Source organism: Wyeomyia smithii, chromosome 3 (genome assembly GCF_029784165.1).
Source record: "Wyeomyia smithii strain HCP4-BCI-WySm-NY-G18 chromosome 3, ASM2978416v1, whole genome shotgun sequence".
In the NCBI taxonomy this organism is placed as follows: Eukaryota; Metazoa; Arthropoda; class Insecta; order Diptera; family Culicidae; genus Wyeomyia; species Wyeomyia smithii.
This window is the reverse complement of record NC_073696.1, coordinates 173,495,768-173,518,561: the sequence shown is the minus strand read 5'-3', so window position 1 is coordinate 173,518,561 and position 22,794 is coordinate 173,495,768. Positions and strand designations below refer to the sequence as shown.

The window sequence follows — 22,794 nt, the reverse complement described above, 5'->3', positions numbered from 1 at the left end:
TGTATAGATTACAACATCAATATTTTAGAACCTAAAGATTGAATATACATTCATTGGATTGAAGCGTTCATATAAATCTATTTTTACAAATCAAAGTTTGAATGAGAAAGGCTGGGTCTGACCGCTAGGTGGATTAATTTAGGTTTTTATGATAAAATTTTATCTTATTCTATCAATTGTCCTATTTTTCCATATAACGACGCCCCACCCTAAAATACATACGTATAACGCCGTTTACAGTGGAAACTACTTCGTCATAATGTGCGTAGTTTTTTCAGTGTATTTTCTTCGCACTTTTATAAAAGGGAGCATGCATAAAAGACGTAGCTTTTTTAGGTTTTTTACCTCCTCCTCTCCCTTCGTAGCATTTCGTCACAAAGTCAGACTCCCCTCTAGATAATTACGTAGCTTTATAACTACCCCCGTCCCCTCATGATATTTTTTTTCTGCAATTTTCATTATCAAAAACATATACAGCCGGAATTCGTTGGTTGGAACACGACTGCCACCCAACTAGCGAATTGTGTTCGTTAGTTGGGTGAACTGACAGCTGGGCAAATTTTTCATAGGGGAACGCCGATTGTTTGTTTTCTCTATGCTGTGAAAGGATTTCCTAATTCCATTGCGGTAAAACTATGTCAAAGAAAATACACTTTGCTCTCCTGTCTTGCTACTATGGTAAATAATTAATGTATTTGGTAAATACTTTTTTATACGAAAAATAGATCTTCCAACTAGAAGCAAGAAATAAAGCGCAAGCACATCACTCTTCTTCTTGCCTAAATAATGGTGGATCGCGACGATGCATATTTCCGGCGAAGGCGTTGAAGAAATCAAAGAACAAACAACCGAGCAATAAACCTCTAAATTACACACTAAATGTTGTAGATGCATAACATGTACTTTCTAAACTACGCGATTTATTATGTCAGAGATGATCTGCATGAATTGTCCAGCTAATAGTGCTGAGCAACAAACTTATCAATGCTGAATGGAATAAGAGTAATAACTAAACATGTTTATACGTTTTTCCCAACAATAAATAATATATTTTTATTTTAGTAATATTTTTTTCACTTTTCGGACCCCTAAAATGCGTTTGAATGACGTTGAATTCTAACATTAGAGTGCTTTTTAGTTGGGAGACGGCTCAACTAGCGAACACCCAACTAACGAACCCCGAATTAACGTGCATCCAGCGAGCGAATGATTGCTGTACTGTATCATAAATGAACAAGATAATCCAAAAAAGTATAAAAATGACCCTAAACAAATAAAACAGCGATAAATAAGAGCCATTAGCAACAAATATAATTTTTTTTCTTAGTTTTTTATTTGCTACGTAGCTTGGCTTGACCTCCCACCCTCCCCCTCGTCACATTTCGTCACAAAACTGCAAACCCCCCCCCCCTCCTCCTCCTCCTATCCCCTAGAACGCTACGTCATTTATGAATGTTCCCAAATTATACTTGTTCACATGGTAGCAGAACAGCTCTATTTATAAATTTCGCTTTTATGTGTATGTTGCGAGCAACACAGTTCATAATTACATAACAACTGTCAAAACGAGTGTTGAAGTTTTTTCAATCAAAAGTAGTCTCATGCATCTTGCGTTTTGATTATTTCATACTGTGTTTCTTCAGTACCGGTGTCACGGATTCCGAGGTTTTAAAGCAGCATATAAAAAAAGTACTCATTACGTCACTTACAAAAATACACTAGAAATAGCATGGGAAACGTTTTGGCTGCATCAAAACCGATAACTGCCGGCGGTCTCCCACCACCTTTACCAGTGGAGCCCATTCTTGCTGGCAATGGGCCAGACGCAGAAAAACCTCTTGAAAATCCAGGATCACTAGAAGAGCTCCATAAAAAGTGTAAAGATGTGTTGCCTGCGAACTTCGAAGGCGCCAAACTAATGGTCAACAAAGGACTCAGCAATCACTTCCAAGTATCGCATACGATTAACCTCACTTCGGCCAATACGAGTGGGTACCGATTCGGTGCAACCTATGTTGGTACAAAACAGCTCTCTCCTACGGAATCGTTTCCAGTCATTCTTGGAGATATCGATCCGGCTGGAAATCTAAATGCCAACATCATCCATCAATTGACTCCGAATGTTCGCTGCAAATTCGCTTCACAAATCCAAAGTAACAAAGTCACTGCCGCCCAATTATCCACGGATTATAAAGGACAAGATTTCACCGCTACGGTTACTGTCGGTAATCCAAATATTATTAACAATTCCGGTGTTTTAGTTGCCCACTATCTACAGGCTGTAAGCATTTGCAAATCAATCGTATAATCAGGACAATAATTTTTAAAAATACCTTTGCAGGTTACCAACAAACTCTCGTTAGGAGGTGAACTAGCATACCAATACGGAGCAGCCGTTCCTGGTGGCCAGATTGCAGTTGTATCAGCAGCAGCTCGATACGCAACCGATTCCTCAACCTGGTCCGGTACAGTGGGTTTTGCAGGGATTCATCTATGTTATTATCAAAAAGCGAGCGAACAACTGCAACTAGGCGTAGAAGTAGAAACTAGTTTTCGAATGCAAGAGTCAGTAGCATCACTCGGCTACCAGATCGATTTACCCAAATCCGAACTCGTATTCCGTGGTATGGTTGACACCAATTGGTCGGTTGCAGCCGTACTGGAAAAAAAACTTCAACCTTTACCATTTACTTTTGCCCTCAGTGGTATACTCAACCATACCAAAAATCAATTCCGGCTGGGTTGTGGGTTAATTATCGGCTAAAGCTTAGCTGAAATTAAATGGTTTTAACGCATTTAGCAGAGCTAAGATTAACGGTGCAAATATAACGGTGCATTTCGACAGTAATATGGCTTGTAGAAATGTTCAGTTTTGATGTAAACTATAGAAGTTTAAAAAATATCGAAAAAGGCAAGATTGTTAGTCTGTTATACATAAAAAATCCCGAAAATAATTCCCAAAACAGTAGTTGCAAGAGTATGACAAATGTCTGAAATACGAATAAAGATAAGTGATTTGCTCATCATTCCTTTGTTGCTGATCAAATGTTTCGAAACGTTGGATTTACGCTAGTAGTCTCATAACGCACTAAGGTCTTTCCAAATGTACATATTTCCCCTAAATAGAACAAAAACATCAGTTTGCCTACGCTTTGCAACGACCTATAATACAGCATCACGACTTTCTCTTTAGGGGAGTATCTATAACTGCAAACCTGTCACGTCCGACCCCTACTCGGCGTTACATAGACTACAAATTTAGTTTTTCAGCAGTTTCCCTCGTGACGCAGACAAATTAGAAGGGAAAATAATTATGTAGATAAAATCTAACTGATAGTTCCAAAGCCACTAAAAATTAAGTTAAAAAGGTGCACATCAATTCATTTTATTTTCTTAGCATTCAATAAGAGTGATGTAGTGATTATCCTCGCCGAAAATTTGACCGTCTTTTGATGGCAGTCAAAGTTTGAGTGTTTTGATCCAAGAAAAATCTAATCCAAAACTCCAGTGAATTTTCCGAAAACTTTTTTCCAAATGTCGAAATGTATAAATCGTCGAGATCTGATTTTATCTAAAAAGAAAATCACTGGCATCAGCATTTTTTGGTTTGTTTGAATATTTTGCGATGCCATATGAAGCAAAAAGGCTTTGAATGCTTAATTTTACCTTTATGGCGATGTCGAATCCAAAATACACCTCCATAAATTCCGGTCTTGGGCTGCTCCTATCCAGTCGCCCCTTACATCCGCCCAGCCAGCGTATTCGGCAAAGCTGCCAGGCATCCGAAAAAGTCTACAACTCTACGCAATGTAGTGTAGAGGGATGACAAGGTGCTCATGTTTATGGTAAATGTCACTTCAAAACGATGATTGTTCTATGGTTTTACCATAACGTAGACATTTACTACAACGGTGAGCACCTTGTATTTTTTCTAAATGTAGTGTACTGATAAAACAATATTGAGCCCTCCAGGAAGGAAACCGCACTTAGGTGAGTCCCGTAATAGGGCTTCATTCACTTCACCCTGATTTCACCGTGAAGTGGCTCCCGTAATAAGCACCCTCATCTCATTTGAAATATATGGCTCTACTACTACCTACTACTAAACACAATTACCAAGCATGTGACTTCCGTTTTGTAGATGACAACAGAGTTTACCCTTGGTGGTCTGGTCCACGTGTGAGGACCTTTCACTAAAACTATCAGTTTTGATTACCATGAATCCTCCTCACAAAAGAGACTGCCAAGATCAAAGTAGAAAGAACTACAGCATAGGTATCTGCATAGGCGAAGCTAAAGAGGGATTTTAATGGGGGGAAAGGGACAAATGTGTACAAAAACGGGACTCATGGAAGATTGTTATTTAAAAATTAGCCGATTATTAGTAACCAAAGCATACAAACAATTAATCATTGCTCTGATAAACCCGCTTCATTCTGTACAATATTTAGCATTTGGGAACCCAAGCTATGGGAACCCGAGATTGGAGTCAAATAACACAGGTGAACTCTAATTTGTCTACAGCGCCAAATAGTCTGCTGGACATTTTCGGATTAAATAAAACTAAGTCATGAGTTTGCTTTTCTTTAATTTGTTTTTTTTTTTTTTTGATCGACTTGCACATCGAATATTTTTAAAATTCGTACATTTTTTGGGTACATCTTCCAATTGTAAATGAACTACAATTACAATTTAGGACTGAGCGGTTTGAAAACGTATTTCAAAATAAAAACAATGTGTTTGATTATTCTTCGCGTTTAAAATACTAAATTTCTTGGTGCAGCTTTCTCAACTACGCTTTTTACAGCCTATTGCCGATAATGTGTGCTATTTATCATTAACTGAAAAAGTAATGGTTCACGAAAAATTCATTAATTAGTCGGAAAATTTGTGTAGTTAGCAATCATTAAAAATTGAAAGATGCGTTTAACGATAACGAAAAGACATTGTAAACAGTCATTCGCTGAGAGCTTCGTTTTATAGAAGTTTCCACAGGAACCATGTCTTCTCCAATACTTCAGTTTCTGTTGTTCTTTTTTCATTTCCTCTTTTTTATTTAATTCAAAGTATCACCCTAGTAATAATATAAGTAATTAATAATTCTAATATAGTATAAATTTCACGATGCTTTTTATAGCACTTTTTGAAGTATTTTGCTGCACTTTGAACTGATTGGTAGTGTCTGCATAGTGAGGAATTTTTATCACTGATTATTATCTGATGTCACCATCGATAACGGGATGTAACACACAGTGTGCCACAGACATAAAATAACAATTAATAGCAATGTAGTGGTCGATTTAGTCTGTGCTATATCGTAAAAAGTTAGGTTTTATCGAATAAAAAAGGAATAATTTTGGAAAAGTATCCTGGCAAATGTTCATTTCATGAATGAGTGCGAAACATCGCCAAATAAGTACAAAAACGATTTTAATTTTTCAGCAGTCGGTTAAATAAAGCATTTCATTAGAAAGACGAAATTCGAAATCATAAAAATAGAAAAATCATGACCTTTGAAAAAACTGCTGTCAAAGGAAACGATAATTTATATAGATGCGATGACAGGACGTGTCACGCTAAATTCTAGTGGTTACATCAAAGGCCGATTGTTACCAGCCAATTTTAACACACATTCATTGCTCCTTCAAGGATTATTCATGCGCAAAATTCACTGTAATTTGTATTGTTTTCAATATATTAGGTTGGTAAACGATTTATGTAACGATTTTATACCTATGTGGCTGGTTTTCTGCATTGAAGATTTTTTTTTAGTTCGTGCGCTTGTTACTATCGCCAGTTGTTTATCTGTAGCTATACACAATGCGGGCTAACGGTGTGAATGAAACAGCGATTGTTAGCTAAAATCAAAACGAGTACATTTTACACATCACTCATCAAAAATAAATTCCTTTTTTTCTAGCTTCCCATAACAAAAACCGACAGTATTTAAAGAAACTGCAATTTTATACGAAAAAATCCTTTCACAAACCATTGTTTGTACACAACGCACGCATAACACGCATTGGTATTGTTTAAGTAACCTCGTTGTAATGGTTGAAACAATATGAACTTGACTTGTTTTTTTCGTTTAAATGTACAGTATTTTATGTTTCTGTTAATTTTATTCCGTTGGACATAAAAAAAAGAATCGGCTTATTCTTTACTTGATAACCATGGATTTTTAGTGTGTTTTTCAGGTGAATTGTAGTTATAAAAGGATTTACCTTGAATAATAAAAAGCTGCTCATATACTCATATAAAAAAAAACCTCATAGTTTTCCCTCATCACAACTGCTTAGAAAATTGTAACCGATACAGTAAAACTTGTTAGTTAAAACTTTACATGAAAATAAAATCTTTTATTGAAACTTTTTTTTGTTCAAAAAACTGTACATTCGCCAGTACTCTTCTGCGTGGTTGGTTATTTGATTATCGCTTCCTCGTTCAGTTTAACTAATGCTTGTGCTTCATAGTACCAGTGCGCACAAAGCGTACATGAAACCGGCACTAAGTAAGGCGGCAACTGGCACAGTAACAACCCACGCGTAGACAATGTTTCTGAATAAACCCCAATCGACGGCCTTTTGTTGACCCGTGGCGTAATGATGATGGTGTTCCAGAGGGTTACGCTGCTTTAAAGCCCGTTCCTCGTCCGGCGAGAGTTTTCTTGGGGCACTGGCCTGTCCCACAAATACTACCGAGCCAACTTTGCAATGGGTAGTAGAGATTGGTAGGCCGATTTTCGAAGCCAGTAATACCGTGAATGCTGCACCAATCTCTATGGTGAAGCCACTAAAATTAAGCAAAAAAAAATCATAAACCATTGGTAAACACTACAGAATATTAACAATATTTTGTACAAAACACTCTATGCTAAATAATACTTACGTTGATGGGGTGATTTTGGTGAGATCATTGCCAATTGTCTCAATAACACGGCGTCCCCACAGCCATAAACCTACGGAAATACCAACGCCACCATACAGCAGAATAGCCAAGGGAGTCTCAGACTTTTGCAGTACCGAGCCTTCCCGGTAAATCATAAAAAGAGCTATTAGCGGACCAATCGCATTACTAAAACGAAGTACTCTTGTTCGAATCAACTATTATTACAACTGGAAAAAAGTTGGCTCACCTAACATCGTTGCCACCATGTGCAAAGCTTCCGAACGTCGCTGTTAGTATTTGCAGAAATGAGAACAGAGTAGACACGTCTTCGTTTTCCTCTTCAATCGGGTTATGTCTGTGTTCTTCCGATCCTTCTTTTCCACCAATCAACGGTACTTTGCTCGAGTTGGGTGATAGTGTAGTACTTATGAGCGAATGATCCAGTCCCGCAGCGTTTTCGATTTTGCCAATATCCTCGCGCAAATCGTGCCCGGTACTGTTTAGTATGCTGTTAGGTGGTACCAATGTATAGTCTGCAATAGGCAGCGTACTGTCACTCTTCGGGCTTGTGGGTGAATGTTCATGCTGGGCGGCAACAGATTGATCTCTGTTTATGGAAGAAAAACAAAAATGAAATGTGGTAATGGATTTTTTAAGCATAGTTTTCTTACTTTACTCCGTTACTAAGCGTAACTGAGTCTGGAGATTTTGGTGAAACATTGGAATTGTTGCGGCGATCGAAGTAAGAATTTAAGGCAATGCGACCATTTCCATTAACCGTTGATTGATACTCGTCTATGTAGTTTAGACTCGTAATGGTCAGATCGGTGTTATCCAAACTGCGTTTGTTAGCGGACAATAGGTTTTCCGCTTTTTTCACAATTTTTGGATCTATTTTATATGGATTAGGTTTGCCTTTAATTGCATGTGGTGAGAGGTCTATCGAGAGCTTTTTGATTAGTCCATTGTGCTGGTGCTGAGAGGACAATGACACCAGCTCAGTTGTTTCGGTTATAGCTGGTAGAGTCTTTCCATCACCTACCAATGAGAGAGGACGTTTTGCGCGACGAGGGCTTCCATTCGATGATGAATCGCAATCCGAATCTCCAACAGTGAATTCGGTTCTTGTCGCTTTGTCTTGATTCAAAATCTTTTTTTTCTGCCATGGTACAACAAACAACTGGACAAGCACAGCTACCAATAACCCCAAAGAACCACTTATGGCTAACGCTATCCAAGTTGGTATATTATCCATATAGAGTACTGAAATATAATAAACATTATTGTTTACATTGAAACAAAACCAAAACAATACACTTACACTTTGGACCATCATGCACTATACTAAACGCGTTCACTGCCAGAGTGACACCATAAAATAATGGTAACGACAAGAGACCAGCCTTGAGGGGATTTCTGGCATTCAGAATAAGTTTGCGAATTAGCCAAAATAACATTACGCTCATCGCACCGCTTAGTACAGGCGAAATAAACCATGACCCGACGATTGTACCTAGCGTGCTCCATTTGAGACCTTGCATTCCACGAGCTACCAGACTAAACCCAATTGTCGATCCAACGATACTATGTGTTCCGGATATTGGAAGTTTGAAATACGTCGCCACTAGTAGCCATAGGGCAGAGCTAGCCAGAGCGGACAGACAACCTAGCATGAGCTCAACTTCTGTGTCTTTGTACATTTCGACATCTAAAATTCCTTTTCGCATCGTGTCAGACACCTTATATCCTAAAAACCACAAAAAGGAAACAATTTCACTCATAAAACCATACGGCATATGTGGAAAAATCTCACCAATAAGAACAGCTCCAGACACTTCGCAAATGGTCGCCAGCCAACATGCTTGACGAATTGATAGTACTCCGGAACCTACGCTTGTTCCGAACGAGTTCGCTACATCGTTCGCTCCAATACCAAACGCCAGAATAAACGCAATGACAAATCCAAGTATAACAAGCCACAGTATTTCCGGTGAGAACGGCTCCATTTTTCTTATGTTTTAAAAGTTTTGATAGGACTTTCGAGAGCTGAGAGATTGATTGTTTCCAGAACTTAGGTAATAAAAAGGATCAGTGGAGACTTAACGAGTAATGCAACAAATCTAGCAATTAGTTTTGCTTCGCAAAAATCTAATTCGATGGTTTCTGCAAACCGAATTCAAGTACTTTACCGGTAGCTAACTGTGAACCGTTAATTCCAACTTGCTTACTCCGACTTTGAAGCACCGCACAAAAATGTGTACTAGTGAAAATTGTACGAAAAAATCTAAGTACTTAGAAGTATGCACTACAATAACAAATAGTACTTGGTAAATGTATAATATTAAAATTATTAATTATTTATATTAATTGTTACGAGTGTACTTTTCACGATAATTAAATAAAAAAGTGGATCTGATAAAAAGACCTTGTAGTTATTCAAGATACAGTAAAACGTAAACGATATTGTACTTAAAAACGTAATATTAGTAAATTCTTTGAATGACCTCCTCAAACACAGGGATGGGCAGAGTCTTTACTAACTAGCGTTTTAATTTAACAATATCGGGTAAGCAGAGCTTTGTAAAAACAGCCATCGTTTTTGGTAGGTTGGGTTGGTTGGAAAATCAACGTTCACAACTGTACGCTCTTTGGATTACTTTCAATTAACGCAAATCAGCTATAATTGCAGTGAAAGATGAAAACTACGACAGTGGACTTTCTGAACAGAAATTCAATTCGTGTAGAGTGCCAAACTACTGAGCGTAAAATCTGCCGACTCTACGTCACTTTTGTAGCAATTTTATCTCCGTTAAAACTCCACTTAGCAGAATTAGAAGAAAATGCCACTCGAGAACACCGTCTAATTGATGATGAGCCGTAAAATGATATTTCAACCACAGCTTCAAATTGCCAAACGTAGCCAAACTCGTAACCAGTTATCTATGTCGTGTAAGTGCGGGTGCCTTAGGTATGTAGAGGGATGTCTTTATAAACGCTGCGCGTTGATTATCGTACTCGAACCGGTCAAAGTGGTTGCTCCCTGTATCGTATCCGGGGTGAAATGAGAAAACGCGTATCTGTGGCGAGTTTATTCATGTCTGAAATGATATAGTGAATATGAAAAGATTAGTTTTATTATTCTCCTTTTTGAAGCAGTAATATAATTATAAAGATTGAAAACGAATGAAGGGATTTGACAAATTATTTTTTTAATGTATCACAACAACTGATAGCAATGTGATAGATCAGCTTCCTAGTAATCGTTATACATAAATAAAAACCATTATATAGGATATCAGAGCCTCCCAACTGGTATCGAAGTATAATACTGGTCCAACAAGCCAATCGCTGTATATTCGAGCCACAGTTTGGAAGAGACTGGTAGTGTTAGTAGGGTTTTAGCGCTGCAAAATCTGTGTCAAGTAATAAAAAAATTAATTTTTTCCTCTGGATAGGAAGGAACAAGCAGGACATCGGACTACTTTGGCAGTGGTTTTCTCCTGAAGGTTCCTTACATTACAGCAGTGCTGTATGCAAAACCTGTTACATTGCAAAACTCATATATATTTTTTCCAGAAACGGTTATAAAATTTGAATGCATTGTGATCGTAACGGCCTATTTGAAATTTTATACACAGCCCTGCATAGATGTTTTACACATAAATTTTTATAAAAGACAACAACAAACCATTCATTGACAACTTCAACAGCTTGTCTTGAAATCAATCCAACTTGAATAACTTATTTTGGAATCAAGTAAAAGTGGCACTGAAGATGTTTATTGTTTCAAAAACTATAATATGTTAGATTAGCGCAAGAGCTATTGTTGCGAGAGGAACTATAGATTAGAGAAATGACAAGGCGCTCACCGTGAGTGTAAATGAGTGTAAATCTCACATCCAAACGGAAACACTAAGTTTCTTATCATTACTCTAATCTACGGTTTCTCTAATGGTTGCTTCTTTCTCTTTCTGTGTTAATCAGGGCAGGACATAGTATTATTATAGTTTTCAGCTTGGATTATCAATTTGATATGCCTGTCTTGGTAGAAAATAACCTGCTGCAACCTGAGAAGAAGCTGAAATGCAATGAAATGTGACATCGAAACGTCCGAACGTGCTTTCACTACACATTTGTTAAGATAATGACGCACATCGCACTTTCAGCAGCATCCAATCCAGAAGATCTATTCTAGGTCACAGCAGCGGAAAAAAATCAATGTCACCGCACGTTGTAATATATTACCGCAACTATACTGACGCAATAAAGGCACTTCCATCCATCCCACAATTCGCAATGTTTCGTACCTGGTCTATAAAGCAGCTGCAACTGTCCGGCTTCAATGAAGGAATAGTGAAACAGCCAAGCTATATTCTCACAAACTTGACCTTCGATATTTTACTGTGAAGCGTAAGCAAAGTAAATAAATCCCAAAGCATGGGTTGATCTACTTAGTACTCAATAAAACAATAATACTTTTTATATATTTTTTACTCTTTGGTGGCCTGAAGTTAATTCCTTTGGTTTGGTTGCCTTTTAAGTTAATGGTTGCCTTTTAAGTTAATTCAATTTAGAAGTTTTTTTGACTTTTTTTTGTTGATTTACTTTTCTTTTGTTAAGTAATTAAAAGTCATATGGGTGTAAACATCTAGGACTAAACAAAAGGTTGTTTGTTATGCATTCGAAAATGAATTTTTCACCTTTTCGCAATAAAATTGCACATAAGAAAAATTCGTTCGATAAAAGAAGCCTCTTTAATTACAGTTTGCTACGATTATTCAATAATTTAGGGCACCTGCCCTTGAAGTGTCAGTGCAAATGAATAGAAGTTGGCATTAATCTGGTCACATATGTAATGACGCCGCATCTTTCGGTATACATTTGTCTTTGGATTGAATGCTATATAAAATACGTTATGTCAGTTCCGCCCGTTGCCGCCGATGCAAGAACTAGAGATATAAATAAACTAAACAAACGATGATCAAATAACTTTCACTGAGGTGCACTCTCCAATTTTTTTTTATTAAAAAAGTCTCCAAAAAAAGTTTGGTTAAAGAAAAAAATTATTCCCACTGACCTTATTTTGGTTTCTAGGTTGCTCTATGTAAACAATTATTAATATTTTACTCAGCACCGCCAGCACATGGATATGTTTATGCTTTCACAATTTTTGTTATTCAGGGTGACGGAAAAGTTTTGAAAAAAATCTATGATTTTTCCTGATATTCCCTGGAATATAACATAAATTTCCCTGATATTTTTCAGCATTTATCAGCATTTAGAACAAAAAATTCAACGGAACTATGATATCCTAATGAAAAAAGTATTCGATCGGATAGGAAGCCAAACAGTGAAGTCCCGTCTCGATACAAAAATGCCTGATTGTTTTTCAGTTTTCCCTGATATTTCCTGATTTCCCTGACCGAAAATTGAATTCCCTGACACTCTCTGATTTTCCAGGTTTTTCCAGGATTTCGCCACCCTGTTATTCCTATATGTTCAAACGAGACAAGTTTTTTGTTATGTCTTATTTTATTATAATTATGTCTGAATGATTCGATTTTGTTAAAATCCTACATCTGCGAATTCCTTTTGTGTTTTGTTTTATTAGGTTTTTTTTTTAAATTTTGTTAAGGTTTAGTTTAAATATTGTTTTTAGGGGGGTTTGTTAGTAGATAAAGTGTTGATGATAAATATTAGTGAATAATAAATATGTATGTCCAATCACAAATGGTGACTTCCAACACTGGTAGAAAATTATAATTTTAATTGTTAAGATTTGTTTGTTTTTCCAATTAGGATTTATCATTCGCAGGGATTTAAACCTATTTGTTCAAAAAGGGAAGGAAGCTTTTAGTGGTATAAATATTCAGTATCTGTAATACACAGTCGAAAATCGAAATTATTAGACTAGCAATCAGAGATGCCAGATGTTTTTGAAAAATGACTGCAACTGCTCGAAAAACCGGAAAAATGTGCTCGAAATCTGAAAAAAATCTACCCGTGATCCGAAAAAATTTCGCTCACGCGGGCAAAAGTCTGTAAAATCTGCACACATTTTAAGAAAATCTGCGCAAATATAAGGAGACTCTGACAAAAATCTGCAGAAATCGTGGAAAAACTGCAAATATCTGCAAATCACTAAAAATCTGCACACGGACTCCAAAAATCTGCGTTTTGCAGACAAATCTGCACATTTGGTATCCCTGCTAGCAATGTACCTTAAGACAAGGTTTGAAATACGATGTTTATTTTTCTGTTCCAATTATTATAATATTTTGCCTTAGCTAACTAAAAAAGGAATAGATTGACTTTAAATTGTTTTCGTTTTAAAATATTTCTTGAAGCCAGTCAGATTACTTTGCATACTTGCACAGGCTTATTTATTCTTAACTGAAGGAAACTTGTTTCGAACTAATTTCTATTTTTATAACGACTTCAAGTTCATTACTACAGACAGTGTATGTAGTTAGGGAGCCGAAAAATAAGCGTACTGAAAAATATGATACAGACTTGGAATCTGTATCTGTATTCTATTAATTAAACTACTGGGCTTTAATTTACTTCATTTTGTTGTTTTTTTAACTTTCAAAATACTGAAACATGTAAAAGGACGTGAGTAGAATAAAAAAGGGTAAATGAAATGTTTTCTTTAAAAATTTTACAGGGTAAAAGGGTTTTTTCTTACTATTGAAAAAAGCAGTACTATTTTTAACATATATTCTTTCCAAGTCGAGAAATCAATTTTGTGTCCATAGATTACTTTTCAGTAGAGACCATAGCTTTTGGGATGAATTTTTTTAATGATTTTCTGGAAAAGTCAGTCAGCCCTCTAACCGAAAACATCGTTTTAGATTTAATCATTTTTAGGATGGTTTCGCTTGGAATGTTTCATCAACTAGTGATTTATGACAAAATGTGAGTATTGCTGAAACATGCTTGTGAAGCAATGTTGGGTATAAAGTTCATCAATTTTACCGAACAATCCGTATTGATTGAGGTCTGATGGTAAACAGAAACCATCAGCTACAGTACTGTTTGTAATATGTTCTTTTATTTTTGTTGTAAGGTGAATAATTCGTTTGAACAAGGAATAGTATCCCGAAACATGTATGAGGATTAGGTCTTTTTTCTGCTTTGGATTCAAACAAGTTGTTCGCGAAATATTTTGCATCCGTGGCAAAACATGCTCGAAAATTATAGATTACTTAACAGTGCGCGTCAACGTTGACAGTTTCATATCAAAATTATTTGCGAATAAAGTAAGAGTGCTTCAAGGTAACAACATTGGCCCACTACTGTTAATTTTGTTTTTCGCCGATGCGGCTTTAACATCGAAAAAGTCTACATTGAAGTGCGCACGGAAGAGGTTTGAAGTTTTCTAAAACAATCCAAAAAGCAAAGCCTTGGTGCTACATTCCGATCCGAAACTCGACCTTCTGTTTATTTATACACAGACTTCGCAGCCAACTGTTTAATGTACAGAACAATTACGGGGCTAGCGCTACGATCCTACTGACACTAACAGTCTCTCCCGAGCCGAGACTCGAACCTACGACGACTGGCTTGTTAGGCCAGCATCGATCCTCGAGACCATCTGGGAGGAATAACAACAATCTATGTTTGCTAATATGTGTCACTATAATAAACTGGTAATTAGTGTTGATAAATGTTGGGTCATGCGACTTTTCCTAAAGAGATGTCATATTCAAAACCGCATAGCACATTCAATTTTGTATAGTTTTGTATAGCATAGTTTATAGTGTAGTTTTTTATAGTTACAACTTGAGCGGAAAAATCCGTTCAAGAGTCACTTAAGTTTGCAAGTTTAAGTAAAACTTTTAAAAAAGGTTTTGACGCACAATGATTGCGATCATTTTGAAGGCAAAGCAGCTTTATTTCCAACATTGCCAAAGCATTTCGAACTCTGCTAGAAGTCAGTGAGCTTTGCTTTCGTCTGTCCAATTTTAAAAAATATTTCAATCGTGTGACACCCGTATCGCGTTCCGTGGAGCCTGTGGATCGAACGTGTTAAGAAGAGACGGTTCATCTTTCTGGCACTGAAAAGCCTGCTTTGGAAAAATCTTGTCAGTTTGCACCATATCCTGACCGATGCCGATTTCTGACCAAACTTCTTTGAAGGTTAAACTTTCAAATGTCGAATAGAACTCTTCGAAACACAACGTTATTACTGCCAACTTTCCATCGGTCTTAGCATGCATTCGATCATTTACGACTATATGAGACCACTTTAACTTTAATTAGATAGCCATTCGCAAATATAATTTCAGGGTTGTGATGCTTTAGAATGATTTTATTCATTAAGACTTTATTTATCAGCTCAATAACATCAGACACAAATACGAACAGTTGTTTATACGAATCAAGAATGATGTAGAATAAAGACGAATCGAATGAATGTCATAAAAGGAGTTTGAGTCTCCCAAACCCTATCCAAATTGTAAGTATGTACATTTCCTACACAAACCGCACATAAAATCGTACTGTTCATGGTGATATGTGCGACCTTCTGTCAGACTACCGCAACACAACTTTGTCGACCAAATCGGTGATCGAATAGAAACATTTTTTCTCTTCAAGTTAGCACTGACTGACTGACACAAGTAGCGCACGCTGTGCAATCTCCGTGCGTGAAAAGCGTCGAATAACCGTTGTGAAGAGCGCGAAAATTACAAGGATAGGAGCGCCAATATATTGTGACGGCAAAGGTGTTTTCCGTAGTTCAAATCTTGCGAAAAAAAAAATTTTGGGAAATGAGGACCCTGTATGATGAATTTCGATTTAATTCTATTTCGTTTGCAGAATATGAAAAACACCTACATAAATATACTTATTACGTGTCTAGCGTATATTATTCGATCACTTTCTCCGCGCACGATCTGCACTCGTGATGGCAGCTGATTGATTATCTGCCATTATGAAACATGTGTTCTCACGAGTATTTTGACGTCAGTAACGCGATTTTGCGTCAAGTTGAAAATGTGTCCAATTAACGGTTAAGACAAAGCTGTAACGAGGGAGCACGAAGCGGTCCGAGATTTAAATGATTTTAGTTGACAAGATACAATTCGAAAATAAAATTATGCTTTCAAAAATATATTTTGAAAATACTATTGCATGTTGAATTCTTAATGCAATGAAGAATTGGTACTCTTTTGTTGATGTGACTTAGGTAAATAGATGAGGCAAACTATATAAACTGTGGGTGTGATTTAGATAACATGAAACCGTAACGTAGAACAGATGGCTGCAATTATGAATTTACGTATTTACGTTACATCAACGCATTTCAAAACTACTCATATATTCAAATACAGTAACATAAATGTTGAAAATGACGGGTTTGTATAAAGTTAATAAAATTTTCAACACTACAACTAATAAATTTAGCAAAATAATTAAGTCTAGAAGCGCTCTTGCGCCTGGACTTACTTTCCAATATTTTATATATACATTCATTGCATGTTTTTGTCTATAGCGAATAATAATTTCCAGTACAAACGTAAAATGTGCATTACTTCTGTTGCATTTCGCACTAACGTTAGTTGTCTAATGAATAGGACACAAGAAACAAACTACGGAAAACTTGTTCCTTTTCGCATTTGTCAGTACTAACTCAGGACACGTCGCACCAGCTGCAAGATTGAAGTGTTATTACCGCTCATGTTGATCGTGTGCTTTCATTTCACCCCATGAAGACAGATATATTTAGGAGTGATAAAAATTCACGAAATTACACCCTAGAAGACGTACATAACGTGCAAATGACGACGTTATTGCCAATTACTGTTTACCGAGTGAAATTAATTGATAAATTTGGAAACCGGTAAAGTATAAATTAGGTACAGTCCATCAAGATACTGTACATGAGCTACAATATGATAGGCAAAGTTCAAATCATTCCGAGCGTTTTAGTTAATCTCCTCGGCAACCCTGCAATGTCATACGTAATAACTAAATTTAGCCTTCATACAAATTGGATGGAATCGCAAAAATTCAAGCATTTCTTTTCTTCAAAAACAAATGAATTTTTGCAAGATCAAAGACCTATATTTGAGAAAATGTACGACTGTTTTTGTACCAATAAATACGGGGAAAAGATCGCGTTTTATTAGCGGGTATCAATTGAGAGTCTAGATTCAAACAGACCTCAAGAAAAAATTGCGTGTTAACAGGCCCCTTGATGAATTAAAAACCATCAATATCACGGTAATCCATTATGGACCGGATTTAGATCCCGATTATTCTTCAACGCGATTTTCACGACGTACCTAGGATTGCATTGTTCTAAATAAGAAAAAACGATAAGTTCTACCTACATTTCATAACCTAGTTTTTAACTGTTCGTTTGTGGACCAATGGAAAAAAATTAATGACGAATATTATTTTATTGAGCTTTATTGTTTATGTGCCACAAAAGCTCCAAAACAGGATGTACATAAACATTACATTTTCAACAAATGAGTAGTGCGGGTTAGTGACAATGCAAAGTGCTTTGAATCGTGAAAAACGTAAACAGACCATTTGTGTTGGTTTGTCCTTAAAAATGTTTTTAACTTTTCTTTTGGATTTATGACGTTTTTGACTAAATATGGCAAAGTTGCAAATAGTTGCACAATAATACTCTCGAAAGATGGAGGTTAGTTCTAGCTTTCTTAGAGAATTCCACTAGTTTCTTGTTGTCACTTGAAGACTCGGGCGTTGGTAAGCACAATCTAATTTTCAATTTGAACGTTTTATGCTTTTCTTAGACATTTAAAATAAAAAAATCCAATAACAAACAATCCGTGAACTGTTATTTATTCAGCTAACCTTGAACATTAAAACAATTCAAAACTTGTATCGGCCTAAATCCAAAGATAATAAATAATTCTTGCGTTATTATTCCTTTTCAATTCTTGAGAACAAAGTAGAATAACTACACGTGTCATGATTGCAGCTACATACGTAACGTATATCGGGTGAACTGCAACCATATTCCAGGAGCAATTGTGTGCTTTCAATTAAAATTTTTTTCGAGCACTTGATTATCAATGCGGTGTTGATTGGTACTTATATTTCTATATTTTACTGTTTATAAACATATTTATATACATAAATAATAACCGACAATAACCAACAACACTATAAATAGATAAAATGCGAGTATACGCCATCATGTGAAAAATTTTATCAATTTCGTGTCCATGAAAAATAAACTTATTGGAACAAGCCAAGAGTCAGACCGTAAGTTGTGTACGATACTAAAATGATTGACTTGTCACCTAAGAATTAGTGGGCACTAGTTAAGCGAGATTCCAAAGTGAGCAATTGAGTGTTGATAAATTGTTTGTCCACAAGTTGACAGTGAATATGTATGTAAGCACGAACGAAAGTAGAAAAAACAAACGGGAGGGTGTGTAAATTATCGCTTGAAACAGGTTCCGCGGAAAACTGGACTCCACTTTCTATATAATGCTTACATACATGTTATGATACCGCCAACAATACAAAACGAACCGCCACCACCAACAATCGACGTGGGTGTCATATTATTCTGAGTAGAATTTCTCATGAAATACCTCCGGTTGAAACAGGGTGTAGCACTAAATACCGAACCAGGTTGAAACGGACTAGGTATAGCCTGAGGCATACTGAACGGTCTTAACAACACTGAATATGATAATTGCTATTCAATCATTTAATGCACTTGGTATAATGCCAATCTTAGTATCATGCAAACAAAATTAGTTTGAAGGAATAAAAACACATAAATTTGCAACGAAATCTATGGAAAATACCTTCTTACTTCTTTTAATTACCAAGGGAAGATTACTGACGACACGGAATATAATTTACGGTAGTATGTATGCTTCCTATAATGACGCATGAGGCGGCAAACACTTGAAACGTTACTTATCATCGTTTCGTAGAAAATAAACCAATCACCACCGCACCGCACCCGGTCGGTCAAGGTGAAAAACGAGAACCAAAATTTATGACTAGCTGTAAAATTACACCCAGAGCTATAGTTTGAGCGGGCTGTCTTTTGGTTCATTTATACCTTTGTGATTATCATTGAAGCTTTCACTTACTGGTAGCATACCAAAGATTATATGAACACATTTTAAGACTATAATAACCTTAAACACAGCAAACAAATACTAGTTTTGGTGATTTTCCACTCCGTTTTAGCATATATAAAAAAACATTCGTTCAACCATCTTAAAACATGCAACCTCTTGAGACATCAACACAAAAAAAAAAATATACCTCTAGCTCTTGGTTTGGTTTTTGATAGCAATTATTGAAAAAACATTTTATAGCCACCAATAATATACTTCTGTTACAACTATACAGAAATTTGAGTAGGTATGCCAATGGAAAATGAGAGATGATATCACCACTCATAGGCCTACAATTGACAGCAAGCAACCGAACGAGAAGCTTGAGACAATTGTTGACTTTAGTTTAATCTTAATTAACCGATTATTATAGTTTGACCCAAAAATGCAAACTACATATAATGAACTCAGTTGTTTTCCTATGGCGCAATACGAGCGTGATTTTGTCAATTATCTTTGCTTACATTGGTCTATGTCAACAAATCTGCAGTCAGAAGTTTTTCCGCTGATCTTGCCTGTTTTATTGTACAACTACATTCTTTATCGAAATGAGTTATGTGTCAATATCAAACCACTTACGAATTTATCACTTTTATACTCAGCTATCGTTATTGGGATTTTGTTGTTATTAGTGAAGAAGTCGGAAAATTACGCGTTTTATAATATGAAGAATTCATAATATGGAGAATCATCAATTCCAAGATTCTAAATGATCGAACCTGGTGAAAAGTGAATGCACCGATAGGATTAAACAATTCTTAAAATGAGGTGTACTAAGGTAATCAGTGTGATTAAATACTGGAACAACGCCGGCAGTGCAACTTACATTTTTTCTCACGAGAAGTCCAAAAACGAAGATTTTAGCAATCGTTCAACTAATTCCTATATCACAAGCGATGCATGTATGTATATAACCTTGTAATGCCTTCCGTATTCCTCAGCAAATAAGAGGATGTACAATATGTTCTTTAGAAGTAACCGTTTTAGAACGAATATCACAGCTTGCGGTATCTCCTTAACAGCAAATTAATAACAATAACACCAAACGCACTGAGCTTCAGACAACTGAGAAAAAAATGTGTGCCTATTCTTGACTTTGGTTTGAACTCAACCAAAAATGTCAACTATACTGAACTTAGCTAAATTTTCACTGTCGCGAAATGCGCGCGTGGCATCGTCAATTAACTTTACTCAACTGATTTTTTCGAGCAGCATATTTTGCAATTTATTTCAGTTTTTCTCACTTCGCCTGTATTGGTAGTCGAGCAGAATTTCACCACTTCTGCGCAACGATGCCGGCTAACGAGCGCCTTGTCTCATGTGTGAGTCCGTCAGTAGTGCGCCGCTTTCAAACGATAATTATCGCACCGGCGCACTGCCAGTAAAAAAACACACATCTGTATTGACACTCACGAGGGGTTAGATGATGAAATTCTAATCATGAAACGAATCTGAATCCATGCTAATGTTTAGAATAAAACATGACACGACATGCGAAAATTTGCAAAACAATTTGTATCTTGTTCTATATAAAACTTATTTAATGTTATTTATAAAAGAATCAAAATGTCACCTTCAATAAATAGAATGAAAAATAAATAAGCTAAATTATCCTACTTATTTGGTGCGCAACTAATATCTTTACCTTAAGAACTTTAAATACTTTATTTTAAAAAATACGGTAATTTATAAATCATTCGATGTATTACCCATTGCTAACTACAGCTTTGTTCCATCTTTCTGGCAGTGCTCGGATACCGGTACGATAAAAGTTGAGGCTATCCACGAATCAAGCCATTTTTCGCTGTCTTCATATGAGTATAACTGCTGATCTGCAAGACCATGTATACCATGCTAGGAAAGTACTAATCGGACGGGGAATATGGCTGGCCACTTGAGTGTTTCTATGTAAGTTTGACGTATTCAGCAGTACGAAACCGAGCGTAGTCATGCAGTACAAACACTTTTTCTCTGCTCGCAGTGTGGCCATTTTCGCGCAGTGGTCGGCTCAGTCGCATTAGATAAAGTCGATACCGTCCCCAGTGATGGTTTTGTACGGATTCAACAGAAAACAACCTGGTGTCACCAAATACACCTATGCAGCGTGTCTATTCAACGCAACCGACCCATGACTTTCTTTTCTTTGGGATTCTGTAATGATTCCATTTTTCATAACTCGTCACGATGCGATGAAGAAACCCAGTTGTTCATAGAAAAAAGGTCAACGTTTCTTCGGTTCAAATCTTAAGGAACTCAAGAAAAAGGCGTTTTCACAGGTGAATAATCAGAATGCACATGATATAAAGCAAACGTGAAGAAACGAGCTGAAACAAGGATATTTCAACAAAAAGTATACAGACAATTGTTCAAAGCAAACTTGTTTCTAGGCGGCAAAAGTAAAAAGACACGAACAGATATATTGATATTATTATTCGTTGGCGACGCGGCAGTATCAACGAAGGCAAGGTTCTTTAAAAAAAGTCACAATCGTCGACATCTTGAAAATGTGAGCTTATGCTTCGTCATCGTTGAACTTGAAGTAGCTTTATTTTATTGATACAATTTATTTCCAATCAATGCCTCCGTCCACGTCGGCGTTAATAGATATGAATTGATTACCAATCATGCCCAAGTAACGGCAGTCGCATGCTTAGCTGTACGAATGTGTCCGTTGTTTGAAAAGGTAAATTATAGCCTCTTACTCTGATTTAGAGCAAAAAAATTGCTTAGATAAAGCAAAATTTGATAACATGACTAAGATACTGAGCTAACAATAAAACCAAAGAAATCTCTTTCAGTACTCTACAGAAATTAGGCATATGCATATTTAAGTTGTTTCAGAATCAGTAAAGAAAATCAGTTCGCTCATTTCAAAATGAAAGTACATATGAGTTTTAGCGTTAAATGAAAAAGTTTTCTCACATAGGAGACGAAGACATTTCGGATTAAATGGTGCTGCATAAAGTTTACAAGACCACTGATAAAAACACCACTTGAAAAATATTAATCAGTAGAAATGGCATGTTTTTTTTTTCAATTTCTCATTTAAAACTTTATTTATGTCCTGAATAATATTTACTTAAATAGCTGGTGCAAATATTTCTTTGCCCCTCCCACTGTTAGATTGTTAACGCAGCTTAATATCAACATCGTAGATGTGCATATAAACTTCTTTTTATGTTACGCAAAAGGCTTTTCAATCCATCTAATGAAGTCGGAACAACTTCTTGGAATTTGTACCATTAATTTGTGATTCACTGGTTTTCTCGAAATTCAGTATGCCATTATGAAATCTGGAGATATTTATTAGCATTCACATTTAGAAACACCCAGCATGATATAAATATAATTCATTCGTGTGGAACATGACAAATTGTTGGCCGTCTCCCGCAATTTATAACGACGAATCGGTTCCGAAATTTATGCAATTTATTAAATACAAAAAACAGACCTTCAGTACGATTAAGTGGAACCTAAAATATCTTCTAAACAGGTAATACATAGCTTCCTTACATAGTTTTCAACACTTTCAATCATCGTATTGACTGACAAAGCTGTATTGGAACTAAGTTATACATTGTTCTTTTTGTTGGCCTAATTCCGCCACTATTGTGCCAATCTGATTTGTGCTAATCATCCAAGACCCGGAGGAGACATTGCCCAGGATTTAAACCCGTTAATTAACGAACCGGTGCAAACGCTTTTACTTGCTCATGCGTTTAAATGCCAGAGATTTTTCGCCCAGGTTACCAGCGGAGACAAACCTGTTACAACCTGAACG

The 22,794-nt window shown here is 36.3% G+C and overlaps 2 protein-coding genes across 5 annotated transcripts in view; one reads left to right on the top strand and one right to left on the bottom strand.

The window, feature by feature from the left end:
- Nucleotides 1-1,541: 1,541 nt before the first annotated feature.
- Nucleotides 1,542-6,338, top strand: LOC129727057 (mitochondrial import receptor subunit TOM40 homolog 1-like). Its single transcript, XM_055684454.1, has 2 exons — nt 1,542-2,281; nt 2,342-6,338. The coding sequence occupies exons 1-2, from the start codon at nt 1,730-1,732 to the stop codon at nt 2,762-2,764; spliced, it is 975 nt and encodes a 324-aa protein (XP_055540429.1). The 5' UTR covers nt 1,542-1,729; the 3' UTR covers nt 2,765-6,338.
- Nucleotides 6,325-22,794, bottom strand: part of LOC129727056 (sodium-dependent phosphate transporter 2) — a 45,102-nt gene continuing 28,632 nt past the window's right edge. For 3 of the 4 annotated variants that reach the window (XM_055684449.1, XM_055684450.1, XM_055684453.1), the window contains 6 exons: nt 8,702-9,986; nt 8,210-8,635; nt 7,560-8,151; nt 7,136-7,495; nt 6,889-7,074; nt 6,325-6,792 (listed from right to left, as the gene is read on the bottom strand). In XM_055684449.1, coding sequence (XP_055540424.1) covers nt 6,468-6,792; nt 6,889-7,074; nt 7,136-7,495; nt 7,560-8,151; nt 8,210-8,635; nt 8,702-8,894 — 2,082 coding nt within the window. In that variant the 5' untranslated portion in view covers nt 8,895-9,986 and the 3' untranslated portion in view covers nt 6,325-6,467. Of the gene's footprint in view, nt 6,793-6,888; nt 7,075-7,135; nt 7,496-7,559; nt 8,152-8,209; nt 8,636-8,701; nt 9,987-19,839; nt 20,218-22,794 lie in introns of those variants that run through there. The other variant, XM_055684452.1, reaches the window with a different exon arrangement.

Coding starts and splice junctions, on each gene's coding strand:
- LOC129727057 (XM_055684454.1), top strand. CDS start 1,730: ATGGGAAACGTTTTGGCTGCATCAAAACCGATAACTGCCGGCGGTCTC. Junction 2,282..2,341: donor TTGCCCACTATCTACAGGCT/GTAAGCATTTGC, acceptor ATACCTTTGCAG/GTTACCAACAAACTCTCGTT.